Source organism: Carassius gibelio, chromosome A16 (genome assembly GCF_023724105.1).
Source record: "Carassius gibelio isolate Cgi1373 ecotype wild population from Czech Republic chromosome A16, carGib1.2-hapl.c, whole genome shotgun sequence".
Taxonomy (NCBI): Eukaryota; Metazoa; Chordata; class Actinopteri; order Cypriniformes; family Cyprinidae; genus Carassius; species Carassius gibelio.
The window spans coordinates 12853872-12869613 of NC_068386.1; the positions used below are offsets into that span (position 1 = coordinate 12853872).

At 35.6% G+C, this 15742-nt stretch overlaps 1 protein-coding gene and 1 pseudogene across 1 annotated transcript; both read right to left on the reverse strand.

Annotated features, from left to right (window-relative positions):
* Window positions 1–2259: 2259 nt before the first annotated feature.
* On the reverse strand, window positions 2260–9270 carry LOC128030200 (golgin subfamily A member 6-like protein 22; annotated as a pseudogene).
* A 918-nt stretch (window positions 9271–10188) lies between these two features.
* On the reverse strand, window positions 10189–15680 carry LOC128030645 (zinc-binding protein A33). Its single transcript, XM_052618442.1, has 7 exons — window positions 15540–15680; window positions 14134–14971; window positions 13920–14015; window positions 13583–13813; window positions 12964–12986; window positions 12012–12130; window positions 10189–11924 (listed from the first exon to the last, which is right to left on the reverse strand). Exons 2-7 carry the CDS (start codon window positions 14563–14565, stop codon window positions 11389–11391), a joined length of 1437 nt encoding a protein of 478 aa, XP_052474402.1. The 5' UTR covers window positions 14566–14971; window positions 15540–15680; the 3' UTR covers window positions 10189–11388.
* Window positions 15681–15742: the final 62 nt, after the last annotated feature.

The window sequence follows — 15742 nt, forward strand, 5'->3', positions numbered from 1 at the left end:
TATATATATATATATATATATATATATATATATATATATATATATATATATATATATATATTCCTTATTGAGCAGAGATGAAACATCAGACAGCATTTGCAAACCTGCGAGGAACTGGAAGTACAAGCAATTTAAAAAAAGGATTATACAAGGATTGTCACAGATTAGTTGTCTTGCCCACAAATAAATGCTTCTGAGAAACTAGGATTATTGTAATGATGCATGCTTTCAATGTGCAAAAACTCTCAGTATTATCATTTATAATATATAAACACAATATATATAATATGATAAACAATAATATGATAAACATTCTATAAAAAATATAGTTTTTCTCTTTATATAAAATAATTGAATGTTTTATATACTTTTTAAATAATAAATGTATTAAATAAAATGAAATTATTGTTGCAAGTATAGAGAGAGGAACTGGGTTATGTGAGAATAACCCACTCACTCCTTATACTTTTTAACCAACTACAATTTATATTTAAATCTTCCTTTAGCATTTTGTACCTTTTCAGGGTGATTTTATTTTATTGATTTTATTGAGTATTTGAAGTACTTTAGCCCATTGTTTGCCTTTTGTTTTAGGAGAATGTCTGAGGTAAATGAAAAAGTCTCTATAACAGCCCCAGAGTTGGAGACTCCTCCATTAATGTCAGATACAGGGCCTGTGGTTAATGGACTGCGTCTTCGATCTGCACCAGGCGCTTGCTTGTTGTTTGCTGGTGTTTTGCTGATAGTAGGAATCTGCATAGCTGTGGGGGGGTACTGGAACAATCAACCTCGCAGACAAACCCCACATCATGTTTCAACAGGACGCACCTCTTCAGAGAAACTGAAGCTGATTGGTCCTGTCATCATGGGGGTGGGGCTTTTCATCTTCATTTGTGCCAATACAATTCTCTATGAAAATCGTGACCGAGAACAACGTCATGAGCGAGACCAACATAAAGATGACCAGGAGATCCTGCCACTGGTACAAACTCGCTTCTCACAAACAGAAACCAACACCAACGCACATACATTGGACTTGTCTGAACTCAACTTCCATTGCTTTGAAGAAGGGGCCGGAATACCCACCCTAAAGTGTTCTTCGCCATCCTCTGGCTCATGTAGCTCCAGTCAAGTTAACTTGGAAACCGGCTCACCCCTCCAAGATCGCAGAAACATGGAAAGATTGGCATTGCCTGTCATTAAACTCAATGACTGTCTGATTGGCTCCTCAGACCCAGTGCACCCACCTCTCCCTGAACGGACTTACCAGAACAAGTTGGGAGTGGAAAATATAATAAATGTGGAGTTAACACAAGTGAACACTGCAGATTCATCTCTAATGGCATTGAACAAAAACAGCCCAAGGATCGGTTGACTTGTATGACTGTTGTCCTCACTAAGGTCCACATAGTGAGTATATTCAAGACAAAAGATGTTAGGGCTGATGTTAGAACAGATTTCTCAATTTGATTCGATTCTGATTCATTTGGGTGTATTTCCATTATAAGGTCCAATTTGCTCACAGTTCTGTCACTGTAATCGCTGGAATTATATAGTGTTTCAGATGGATTCAAGCTAGCTTGTCATTTTGAACCTGCTCATTTGCATGAATCAGTCTTCTGTGGTCACACTTTATGTTTTTGATTCACCAAAAAGAACTGGCTCATAAGAGTCATTTGTTTCATGAATTGGATTGCGCTGGTCACGAACTCACATTCACAACTCAGGTTAAAGATGATTTATTTTACTATGGTGCTATATCTTGAGATATTACGATTCATTATTAATTGGTTCACAATTAACCATAAACTGTATTTTACTAATCCAATTTTTGTCACTTTAAAATCCACTTGTGTTTAGGTTAGGGTAACCCTGAGTTTAGGATTTTCTGAGAGAAATAGTTGATTTTCATGTAAGCGGATGATTTGAATTTTTTTTTAATGAAACTTACTGTGTATTGTCACTAGATTCCTTTGTCTTTTTCATATAGTTGCTTTGTAAAACATATGCTTTGTTGTAGCATTTGATTGATAGACTGTTGCCTGACTTGTGAGAATTACATACGGCTTTGTAGATTTCTTTTCATGTGAATGTTAAGTAATCAATTATATATGATCCTATCTTTTAATGTGGTGACACCCACACATGCCAAAAAGAATAGAGACTGCACTATGTGTCATTGTGTTTGTAGTTCTGTCTTTATAGTTCACATAAATGTCAGCACAAATATGAAAGGAGGCCACCTGTGAGACACATAAATAGAGATGTGTGCATGCAAACAGCTTCTACTCCTGTCTTAACAGTTCTGCATCCAACATGATGAAAGTGTTAGAGACTGAATGAAAAGATTCTAGAAGTCACAGCACAAAGTGATGTAAACCACATGCAGTCATACAGTAGTGACTAATGATCTATTTTGATTAGTTTGGGTTAACTCTGAACTGTGCAATTGCTGCAAAACCAGTACAGCTGTCTGGTACCTAGCAAAAGAGCTTAATAATATGGATTGACAAGTCACTTTAACAGTTCACTATACATTAAGGGATGAAGGATGGTTTGTTTAATATGGTCTAGTGAGCCCCTGTTGGTGGAAGTTGACTACAGTACTAAACAGTATAAAGTCTTACCTCATTAGGGGCCAAGCACCGAAGGTGCTTAGGCTACGATTGTATCTGTTAGTCTATGGCAGCCCATAGAACCACTTGCAGGAAAGTTGTGAAATTTGGCACACATCTTCCTATTGCTTTTATTACTCGTTGCATTTGGTCTGATGCACCATGCCATGCTTAACTCCTAATTTTGCCGCTGGAGTGCTTGGCCCCATAATTGCTGCTTGCAGTTATATTTAGTAATTCTGGTTTTACAGCTAAAATTGTAAAAACATTTTTTTAAATCCTTAAAACAAGATAAATTAACATATAAATTAAGTATAATAAAATAAGAATTATTTTCATTTTCTTTTTAAGTTAATTCTCAGAATAAACACCTCAAATTTGGCACTGCATATGACAGCTTTTATTCATTTTAAAAATAATTTAATAGGTGTAAGCAGATAATAGAAACCAAAATGTAAGCCTGATTTTTTTCAGTGTACACAAATTAAAATATGCTTTTGATATACTGTTGTACAAGAAAAACAACTATTAACAGCAATTTTAAATTAGATGCAAGAGGATTTTATTCTATAGAACTTGAAAAGCATTTGTTTTTTTAGCATATTCATATACTTGAATGTTTCAGCATCAGCAGTGATTATATGCAGAGTTCAAGCTGTTTAAATTCAGATACATATTAGATCTTGTGGGCAAAACAAGACAGTTTTTCCATTGTCTTCAATTGTCAGAAGATTTTAAAGTCAACATGGGTTCACTGACTTTTCTCTTCAGTTGAAACTCTAGAGACAGAAGTATGTTAATCTAAAAGGTGGAAAGCTAAATCTGTTTGAAACATGACCCATCTCTGTGTTTTTCTCACATTTTGATGCTGTACATTCGTGATTCTCAACCTTTTTGACTCTAAGATCCCCCCATTGTCCTATACAAATATTCAAAGGCCCTTTAATCTAAGATGATATGCACTGCTGGTTGTAATAAAACTAAATAAAGTCAAACACATATTTTATCTTTAGTGTTTTTAGTATTTAATTTAGGATTATGTTAATATGATTTATGGGGCCCGCTGGAAGTTTCTAGGGGCCCTCTGGTTGAGAACCACTGTTGTAGATAGCTTGTTAATGTTTGTTAACTTACTAAGCCCATTCTCATGAGTATCTCTTCGTTGGCATGCAAGAACTGAGCTTTGGCTGTAGGAGAGTATGACAAGAGACGTCTGTCCCATTCAGTGAGTCTGAAATCTTGCTTGACTTCCATAAAGTCATGCTTAAGTTCAGTTATGCTGGCGTAGTGCTTCAAAATCATCTCGTAGGACACATCACAATCCTAAAAAGAGCATATATGAGCAGGATTGATTAGACTAGACAAGCCTTCTTAAATCTTCAGTGGAAGAACCAATATAAATGTTGCACACACCTCCAGCATCAGAAAGCTGTGATGAATATAGATGCTCTCTCCTTCACTTCTTATCTAGAAAAAAAAAAAACAAGACTGTGGATTAATATGCTCTGTATAAGAAGGAACATCACAAAAATTATAGAAACGGATGAGTATTTCACCTTCCTCATAAGCAACGACTCAATCTTAGACTGCTAAGAGGGAGAAAGATGATTGAAACATTGTGTATGTGCAGTTTGTAGTATGTGTGTGTTTGTAACCTCAGACTCCAGTGTGATATTCCATATGTCTTTGTTCTTCTCCTGATAGGTTTTTGTAATGGACACATGTTGTGTGGTTGCATTGGAAGTTAGTGGTTGGTCAGTTAGGCTCTGTGGGCGGGGTTTGGGCGGAGTCACTGGGGAAATAACAGGTGTGGGTCAAAGAGTGGGAACTAGAGACAGAGAAAGAAATATTCAGGATGACATGGTAAGATGGACTGACTTTAGAGAGTATTCCTTTCTGATGTCTTTTTTGTGAATCATATACCATAATCTTTAGGGGAACCGTCCGCCCATTAGGATAAACCAGCCATCCTCCACTTCTGTCTGCAGTTGTTCTGTTTTTTTTCTCTAGTACCAATTGTTTTTTTTGTTCTTTTCTCTATTTTTATCTGCTCTCTCCTCTCTTGTTCCCTTCTCATCTTCTCTTCCTTAGCCCTCCTGTCAATTTTAAGGACATCTGCAACAACTTTATTAAATAGAGTAGAGAATAAGAATTTATGGACAAATACTTGTGCGATAATATATAATTGATCTCACTTAGATGTTGTTACTTTGTATATGTATACAAAAACATCTACTTGATGGCTAAAGAATTCTTAAAAAAATCACAAAATATTTGGGATTTATAAAAAAAAAAAAAGTATATTATTTAGCAAGGACAGATTAAATTGATCAAAAGTGTCAAAAGACTTTTACATTGTTACAAAATATTGTTCCAAAAGTTATTTTTCCATAAACATCTTAAGCAAGTGTTTTCAGCATTGATAAAAATAAGAAATTTAAAATGAAAAACTTTTTTGAGCATCAAATAAGCACATTGGATTGATTTATAATGATGCTGAAAATTAAAATGACATTTTGAAATTATATTAAATTAGTTCAAAAATAAAAGAAATTGTAGTATTCCACATTTTTTGCTGTACATTTGACCTTAGTGGGGATTTAAAAAATCATACTGACCCCAAACTTCTGGCTTCTCTTGTTCTCTTACTCTCTTCTCCTCCTCCTCCTCCTCTCTCACTGTTATCTGCTGCTTTCTTATTCTTCTGTCTTCCTGTTCTTTCATCCTGCGCTCTTCAGTAGCCACTGAAACTATAGTTAAAACATTTTACTAATTAGGCTACACTATTTTTCTCTCTTGAAGCAATACCAGGAAAGAATAGAGAATAAAACATGCATCTATTGTAATCACCTGAAGGGACGCTCCCCATCTCAGGAGGTGCTGTGTCCCATAGCTCAAACCAATCATCATCAACCTCCCGATCCCCGACAGGAATGATCGGCAGAACAACATCAGCTCTCTCTCTGTGCTCATCAATGATCAGTCTCTTTTCTTCAGTGATCAGTCTTTTCTCTCTCATCTGCTCCTCTACCACTCTCTGAACTCTCTGGTCTTCGATGATTTAACCACAGTAAACAGCGGGGTTTGTGAAACTGTTTTCCATCACAAGAAGATTGTGAAATTCTTTACTAAATAATCTTGAAAGTAGTCTTGGGTAATTTTATTCTAATAATATTTTATTTAATGAAATCATCAAATAATGTCAATGTTTAATGTTGCAAATGTATTGATTTTAAGTAAGTTTTTCTTTTTTAGTAGTTGTTTATGTTATTGTATTATTGTTGCTATATGTATGTGATAGAATCTGTTATGTGTGTTACCTGTACCTGATGGGAAACTCTTCTGCTCATGCTGAAGCTGAAACCAGTCGTCATCAGTGTCTCTGGGCACGACTGGGAACTGTGGGGTTTGTATGATGCTCGTCCTCTTCTCTGGTACGATCACAGTCATCACCTCAGTCACTTGCTCCTCTGTTCTCATTCTGCTCTGGATCACCTCTTCTTTGGCCTCATACAGCTCAACATTTGGTCCTCGCAGCTGTGAATACACTAAAGGCAACACACACATCCATTAGTCATGTTAAGATATGCGTGTTTATGCATGTACGTTCTTGATTGTTCTTGAAGTGTTTGTACCTGATCCTTTAGGAGAAACATGATTATGGTTGTGTTTCAGCATGTGTACCTGATCTTTTAGAGGAACCATCCAAAATGACAATCCAGTCATCCTCTTTGTCTATATGAGGCTCTGCTGCTCTCTGCTCAAGAACAGCTGGCTCTGGTCTCCCATACTCCTCTGTCACCTGCTCCTGTTGTTCTTTATCTGTTTTCACTCTGCTCTGAATCTCCTTCTCTCTAGTCTGTGTTTTTGTCTTCTCTGGTTGCACCAGCTCTTGCTGTATTTTTCCTTCTACCTCTCTCTTCTTTTCTTCAGCCTGATCTTCTTCAGGAATTACTCTGCTCACATCTGTTAAAAGAAACCCATTTTAGTTGTTGAAATTTGTTGAGAAGTATTTCAAATCCTATTTATGTGTGTCTCTAGTGTTATAATAAAGGGTGGTCAGGAAAAACACAGGTAAACAGGTGCAACTTAAAAATAATACCGTAGACAGTCGCTCTCCAAATAAATGTGTGAACATGAAATATTAATTTACATTTTTGTTTATTTTTTTATAAATTATTATTTAAACAGTCAATTATTTTCTTAAATCTTTCACTAAGAAAAATCTTTAGCGATATAACGATATCATTATTATTGTAGTTGTGGTGTAAACTTCACTATTCTCATAGTATAATGATTATTGTTATAGTTCTCTATCTTTGTGTGTACCAGTGTATTCAGCAATTGTCACTAGTAATGGATAACTGAAACAAGATTTAGACTTGACTTCTGTTTTAAAGTGACAGCGCTGCTTTTAAAGTGAAATCTGATCAAGTCTGTCGTACTGATGTAAATCACAGAACAAAAGAGAACTGGACTACTCTAGTTGCTGATTAACTTCTGTCGATTGAACAAAGATGAATCTATATAGTTTAGGTTTGTACAATTTAAAGTTAATGTGAAGATTGTTTAAAGTTAAATTAAATTAAAAGTTGTTTGATTTTTAATATAAGCCTATTAAATGTTAAAAATAATGGCTTTCAATTTTACTGAAATGATGAATGGCTATAATTAATGGCAGAAATTGAGGTGAAAATGCATTTGATTTGGTATTATGGTATTATGGTATCCACAATACTGGTCTTTGTTAAAAAAAATAGGCAACTTAGTAAATATATGCCATTAAACACACATGTAAAATATATAATCTTTATATTGTTTCTACATTCATTTCATGGTTCAGTGTGATATTATGACAAAATATTAATATTAATCAAGATTAATTATTGAAAAATGTCCAGAAAGAGATCCAGACAGCCGCCTTAAAAATTTCAATTTGATAATCCAGCCCTCAACTGAAACTATTGAATAGCCCTCTGTTTTAGTTGGAAGACAAAGGTAAATATGATATATCTGGCAACTAGATGGTGCAATGGACCAATCTGAATACAGTATTTCAGAGAGCTAGCAGGTTAATAAATATACAAGTATACCTGGAAGAGGGCGCCATATTTCCATGGTTTGTGGAATCACATTAAATACAATGTACCAATCGTCATATCTCTTTATTGGTTTGGGGTTATAAACTATCTGTTGCAAATCTTCTTGAACTCCTGAAAAAACAAACAAATGTGGAATATGACATTTTCAGTTTTCACCTGAGGCATTTCAGGTAACTTTGAAATTTCAAGCATTTCAAGCATTTGATGAAAAGCAGTGAGCTCAATTTCTGGTGACAGATGCACAGTCATGTGACATACCTGTGGGGGTGGTGGGAAGCATCAATGACATGCCATCAAGTTAAATGTACCAATCATCTCTCTCTGCTCGTTGAAGCTCCTCCTTCTCAACTTGCTGCAACCTTTGTTCAAAACTTTTCACTTCTTGTAATCCAAACCTCAGCTCTTCCCCTCAGCTAGCTTTCGCTCGATAGCGTCCACCTCTTCAAGTCTCTGTTCCACAATTTCCAATCTCTCAAAAGTGCCCTCAGATCCCAGTGTCTTCTTTTCAGTGATCATTACACGTCTTTCCAACATCTCCACCCTCTCTATTTTTGTCTACATCTTCTTGTGATTCCACTAAAGAGTTGACCTCCTGTGTCCACTGTTTAGCGATTGCTACCCTTTCTATTCTTTCTTCATTGACTTCTATTACTTCTTCTTTTAGTATCTCCATTAGAGGTTTCATGATTTCCTGTTTTAATTCAAAATCAGGATGTTCTTTCTCAATAATGTCAGACCCCTCCTGGATGACCTGAACTTCATATGTCTGTGTTATCACAAGCTCATCTGTGAGCCTCTCCTCTGCCCCCTTCACATCTTCTCTCTATAATGGGACAAAATAAAGCAAAATTACCATCAATCACAGCTTTTTCCTTCAGGCAATGTGAAGTTTTAATGGAAACTATTTATGCACATCAGTCCAGTGGGACTTGGACATTTCTTTGTGAATGTTTTGGAAAAATGTCACCCCAGGCTGCGCTTTTATCCTTATGTCAACAAATATGGTTGATTATCAGTGGTTGCTTGACTTTTTGGGTATGTGGTGAAAGTGAGAAAGCCTAAGATAGGTTAAAGCTCCAGGAAGATATATATATATATATACAATGGATCATTTACAGTTTTTAATATGATGTTATCCGCTCTCTTCTGACTGAGATAAACTGATAAGAATGAGTACGGTAGCAAAAACCTTCACACAACATCTTTACAACAAAATATCCTGATGAATTTTAAGATTCTTTGTCATTCAAATTGTTGAATAACAATCAGCAATCATAAAATTAGCATCATAAAAATGTATTTTAAGATTTGTACTCTACATTTGTCTTTCAAGTTTCTAATAACTACTCATCATTACTACTTATTTTGCATAATGCACATTAAACAGATAAATAATGGAAGATAAAACTGTGCCATAAATAACAAAACTGGGTAATAAATAACAATACAAATGATAAACTTACATGTTAATGTGAGGGGTTTATTGGCCTTCTCATGTAGAAGCTCGCACAAACTATCCGGGACAGGGTTGGAGGATCAACACAAATTCCCATGACGTTAGTACAGAGATGAATTGTGAAATATGAAGATGAAACCAGACCCAACATCTTAAACAAAAGTGAAAACATTTCATTTTGAACCCCCCTCTCCTCCAATATCACAGCCAACAAACGTTTTATTTTTTTTAGTTGCTTAATTCAAAGTGAAGAGCTGGAACCTCTACAGACACAAATATATTCCCACCATGTTTACTGATATAAATATGGGACTAAGCAAGCCTTTCCATCAGTTTATTAATTCTCTAAACCCTTACTCCTAAGCAAGTTCATGGGGAAGCTGGGGCCTTTCTATGCAAGTCTTTCTATTTAACAATATATGTAAGGGCAATATATTACTAATGTATATAAATGTGAGCGGTTTTCTGTCTGTTATCTCTCTCAGTGCAGAGGAAAGTATGAGAAACTCAAAATAAATAACACTGTAACTGTTTAAGACATTTAAGACTAAAGGGCCTTTTGCATAAATTGAGACAGTCTTACAAGTTAGTACAAATCTTTTCTTTATGACTGGTCACATCAGTTGGTTAAAAATGTAGACCGAATTCATTTGAATCAGAAAAGTAAAACTAAATATCCCTTGGCTAACTGCTAGTTGGCCAGACTAGTTCTTTAGACAGAGTTTTAACATAGCAGCTGTGTTTATGCAACTGTCCAGCTGTCAGATTATTTGCAAAATGAAAAAGGGTCTAATGATAAACTTTGTTAATTAAAGACAAGGTGGAAAAGTACCTTTTAGTTTTAAAAATCCCACATATGAGTCAGTTTTGTCATCAGTCTTAGATAATCTTAATGAGACCGGTAAAATCAGATTTTTTTTTTTCTATTATTAATCAATGTAGTGTTCCTTTTTTGACTGGAAGACATTAAACTGAAATGCTGCTGGAGACGGAAAAAAACCCCCCACATTCAGTCTGATAAGTAAGACAATTTTTTATTGTTATTATTTCATTAAATGTTGGTTCTGTAATTGTCACTCACTAAAATCAAAAGCTGTAGGATTGTCTAAAAAAAAAAAATCCACATTCCAATGCAAAAACGTTGCATTCGAAATGTAGTCCTGCGTCAGCCGTCTGGAAGGTTTATCAGTGGCGCACGAAATACACCACTTAGTGTCATTGAACTTTAATGCTTTTGTTAGTGTGGAGATGTTGTTTATGTTAAAACTTAAACCAAGCTGTCACATACCACATATTTTTTCACATTTTCTAAAAGTCATGATCATTGCACTTGCTTCTCGCACAAGAGAGCGGCATGTTTAGAAAGCCATATCAAATTAATGTAACTTTTAAAAAACATGTTTTAAAACTTTATGGCATTTTTTCCCCATCCCATTTTATGCGATTGCAAGCAGACTTATTTTTTTTTGACAATAACATTATTTATCGTGCACTGTCAGCTTCAAAACTTTGCAGATAATTTATGTTCACATACAGCTACATGATACACTGCATAATGCAATGCAATGTATAATGTGAAGGTAATATTCGAAAAGGCTTAATTGCAGCACTTTAAGTTGATTGATATGAAAGACATTCTCTACTGAACGATCAATAATGTTTTAGTATAATATATCAACATATACTGTTTACCTCCTTTGAATTTCCATTTCTTTCTTTCCTATTTTCATTTAAAGGAATTTTCCAAGTCCAGGACAAGTTATTCACAAACAACAGCATTTGTGGCCTGACGTTAATTACCAGAAAAAATCTTTTCAATTTGTCCCTTGTTTTCTTAATAAGAAAAATAATAAATTAAGGATAACCTTTATGGTGCTGCACTTGAAATAGAAGTGAACGGGTTCAGTTTTTGGAGGATTTAAAAGCAGAAATAAGAAGCTCATCATCTGATAAAAGCACTTACATGTAATTCTTCTTTTAGAACTTTTACTTGATCTGTAACACTGTTTGAATTACACTTGTTTAAGGGCTTTAGGGTTTATGGCATTAGTGTCAATGTTGTTGTGCTGTTTGAAATGCTGTTGACTGAGATTAACTTCTACTGAATCTGAAATATTCCTTGAATTCTGTTCAAACTAAGGAGCAACTTCAGTGAAGGGTTTTAGACTCTTCAGTCTCACCAGGCTAAGATGTTAAAGAAACAAATCAAATTTAATTATTGTTTGTGTATGGTCACTTTAGCAGGTAAGATAGTGATGGGTGTACTCTGGAGCCCTGGGCCAAAGATGGGGAACAGCTTCCCAGTGAACTTATCATTATATGTACATAGGTGCTTGTTGTTACTTGTATCCCAGAAGGACACCTCTCCCTTCTCCATATTGACCTTTACCCTGACGGTTTCAGGCCTTCTCTCTAGAGTCAGCTCAGTGCGTGGAGTGGTCAGTGCACTGTAGACTCCTTTACTCAGACCGATGGTCCACACTCCGGCTGTTGTTGTTACTGTGAACTTCCTCTTCCGAACCACTGACTCCTTGCATACTCCCAAGATCCATTTGGGGTGGTCAGCCACACGGACCTCCCAACGGTGGCGTCCCGAGGAGAAACCCTCTGAGCCAAGGACAAAAACACAGGGATCAAACCTCTCAGGGTTGTCTGGGAAAGTTTGTCTTTCCGGACTCTGTTGCACACTGGAAAAATCAGGAGATATGGAGAGCCAGGGTGAGACTGTGTTGGGATCCAGGATTACAGGCACTGCAGACAAAACAATGTTACAGTGACTCACAAAGCTCGGAGTTCATCTTACACACACATTTTAAGCAAGGTGAAAAGTGAACTCACAACATGTGACATGAGACAGCATGCTTTCCCAGACTTTGTAACCTAAAGCGCCTACATGCAAGGCCATGTTGATGAGAGCTCCTTGAACCCTCTTTGGTTCCTCACCAGTCCACTGGGTTCTGTGACAGACATCAAGAGATCATCTTTCCCTTCCGTTTAATCTCTTACACACAGCTAAATTAGGTCACAAAAAAACAGAACTACTGACAGATCTACGAAAAAAAAAAAAAAAAAGTTGTTTGCCAAATTTTTTCGTGTGTCAAATCCAGTTTCAAGAGGAATCTACACTATTGGAATTTTTGCATGATGACAAAAGTTTTCCCCATGCAGATTTTGCTGTTTCAAGCTGGTCATGCAAATTTGCCATGTTGTCCAACAGAAAGTTGCTTGCTTTGAAAGTGACTTCTTTGTGAACAAATGTACATGGACACTTGTTTGGGTTTATCTATGCATTTTGTTATGCTATTATTAAAATTTTTCTCAAAATGGTGCGCTTGTGTGCTTTCCCTGAGCGAATGTCATGAATGTGCAGTCACGCACAACAGGCAAGGTCAGGATTTTTAGAAATTACATTTTGGTTTGTTTTTCACCAAACCCTATTGTACTCAATATTTCAAGTGTACTTAAGTAACCAGGGACAATTATGTGATCAAGTTTGAAGCTGGTCACTATTCACTACCCTAATATGGACAAGCATGTGTAGGACATTTTCATTAATCATTTTCAGTCATTTTCATTATAGGGTGAACTATCCCTTTAAGATCTATAACATGAATTTAGAATATAGAAAGGGGAATTTTCATTTCATGTTAACTTTAAACATATAATAGATGTAAAGAACAACAAAATAAACTGCATCAGTGGGAGTAAATTTGACTTATCTGTAATGGTATTAAGTAAGACATTTATGGCAGACCCAAGAAAGACTTGATAAAATAAAAAAGGCACATACCGTCTTTTTAGGCTCTGGAAATTCTGTGGAAGAAGAAAAGTTGATTCATAAAAGCATGAAAGTGGGACATGTCTGATTTCGTTATCAGCTATGTTAAAATGTGAGAAACTTAAATGTAAAGGGTCAATTATGAGGTTTCATGTCAAGACCTCTTCTACACAAGCCATTGTTAAATCTAGGTTGAAGACAGATTTTTCTGCATTGGCCATAAAACAAAAATGCAATTCATACATACAATGACTGGAATATTATGATATTTTTTGTTTGTTTGGTAAGTGGTGGAGCAAAAACAATGAAATGACATGAATTTTTCACATTCAAAAACATATGAAACAAGCATGATTGCAAAAGAAAAATATATTTCGAAGTGTTCGGTACATGCATTTTAAACTAGATTTTTCCTTTGTTTACTAAACACTTATTTTTTTGTCACTGACCCACCAGTGATTTATCTAGAGGTAATCTCCTGTAATCTACGTGTTGATAGTTACACTGAAGTCAGACCCTCTTAAAGGTATGGATGTATAGGTGTATCCTGTTTACAACTGATAAACAGGCAGTAAGTTTTATATATTAACACATACAAAGGTTATATATATGTATATATATATATATATACCTGAAGAAAAGTCAAATCTTCGTCTCCCATTTCCCTCTTCACTGACTGAATCAATTTAGCAAGAGCAGTGATATCGCGACTGATGTTTTCAATCTTCTCATTCAATATTTCCTTCTTCTCATTTTCTTCTCTATGCAAAGCCTTTATTCTAGATGTCTCCTCATCACGTAGGACCTGATGGAGTCTTTCAAACTCCTCTTTGATTTGATTCTCAGCATCCTTAGTCTGGCTCTGAAACAATATGGAGAAGCGGAATAAGCATTCATTCAAAATTATTAAGATTTTGCTGCATTTTATGTGTTTGGCCTTGAAATTGTTTTTTTTGGAGGCTGCTTACCTCAATAAAGGAAACTGTATCTTTATATCTTTTTTTCATCCTTTTGAAGGAATCCTGCTTACTTTCCAGTATTTTGATTTTCATGTTAAGCTCATCCTATAAAACATTGCACGTTGGAAATATTTCCATGAAAATGTCCATGTTCATTTCAGTAGCTGTAACACGAAGTGGGTCGTTTTTTTATACCACGATGAGGAAAAAACAATGAGCTCACCTTGCAGAAAGGCACTCCTTGCTCTATGGTCGCCAGGTCGTGCCCCGGATGAAGAGTCACGCACTCGACGCACACGGGCTCCTCGTCTTTAATGCAGAAGAGTTGGAAGATACGCTGATGCAAACCACAGATGACCTCATCGTCACCAGTACCGTGTCCTCTCAGGTTCCTCTCGTTTTTATAGGAGACGCAGGTGTCATTTAATGCGCGGTTAGGGATCGGTGTCTCCCCGTCGCAGCACTTTCTGCACAACGGGCACTGCCGTTTCGGCTGGTTCTTCCAGCTGCCCTCCAGACATTCTTGACAGAAACTGTGGCTACACGAGAGCAACACGGGGTCCCTAAAAATGTCTTTGCACACAGGACACGTCAAGTCTTTCTCTAGAAGAGACTGTTGTCTGTCTGTGATATCTTCGTCACTGTTGTCTGCCATGTCGTTAGCTTGTACTTTCACTTCCGCCAAACGATATTTTCTCAGCAGGGTTTAAAAAAAAAAAGTTTGAAAGTCGCAGAGCTGTTTAAAACATCGGTCCTCCCGCGTTTAAAAAGTTAAACTTGCTGTTTGAAAAGAAAGAAGGAAGGGATTTGGACCGAAGAAGATCTACCTGCTTTCGTCCTATTCCTGGCAACTTCCTCGTGTGTGAAAGAGGGAGGGAGGCAGAGAGACCAGAAAATAAAATAAAAGTGCAAACAGTCAAAACAAGTTTGTCTTCTTTTTCGTCCAGATTTGGGTTGCCATATCCCCACAGCTGATCCTCAGAGGGAGGTTAACTTTTAATGGATCTTAAAAGCTTATCTTAAAATGTCTTAAAAAACAGTTTTATTTGGGGATGCAAGATCTGGAGGAGTAAACATGAAATAAATAATAATCCTAAAATAAAATAAATAAATACACATTCTTGCATAAATATATAAATAATTAAATCTGGCAAACAACAGTAAATAAATAAATACATTTGATTGTAATTATGCAATGACAGTTTTCAAATAATTATTTATTTATTTTGCAAGCAACACGTCTATGGAGTAATTTAATTTACTTTAATAAATTAATTAAACAATATGTAATTAAATGAAATTTAAGCATACATAATTATTCTAAATTAAATCATTTATTTATTAGTTAGAGTTCATGTTTTTAATGTTTATTTTATTTTAGATTTTTCTTGCTTTTATAGCTTGTCATATTTTAAATGGTTTATCTCATTGTTCTATTATTTAGAGTTTTTCTGTTGTCTTTGTCATGTACCAATTTACAAAGACTTTTTACACTTTGAAAAAAAAAATATTAAATTAAATATTGTTTTATTTGTTTACTTTTAGCCTGTCATTCCATAACTCACCTTAGTGAGTTATAGAATGACAGTTAGTTCACCGAAGATGAAGATTATGTCATTAATAACTCACCCTCATCACCTGTCATTCCAAATCCATAAGACCTCCGTTCATCTTCGGGACACAGTTTAAGATATTTTAGATTTAGTCCGAGAGCTTTCTGTCCCTCCATTGAAACTGTGTGCACGGTATAGCCTACTGACCATGTCCAGAAAGGTAAAAAAAAAAAAAAAAAACATCTTCAGAGTAGTCCATGTGAAATCAGAGGGTCAGTT

Excerpts from the sequence above, each read along its gene's own strand:
- LOC128030645 (XM_052618442.1), bottom strand. The coding sequence starts at position 14,565 with ATGGCAGACAACAGTGACGAAGATATCACAGACAGACAACAGTCTCTT. Across the intron at positions 14,016-14,133 it reads AAGGAGTGCCTTTCTGCAAG|GATGAGCTTAACATGAAAAT; the intron begins GTGAGCTCATTG and ends AATGTTTTATAG. Across the intron at positions 12,987-13,582 it reads AAGATTTGACTTTTCTTCAG|AATTTCCAGAGCCTAAAAAG; the intron begins GTATATATATAT and ends CTTCTTCCACAG.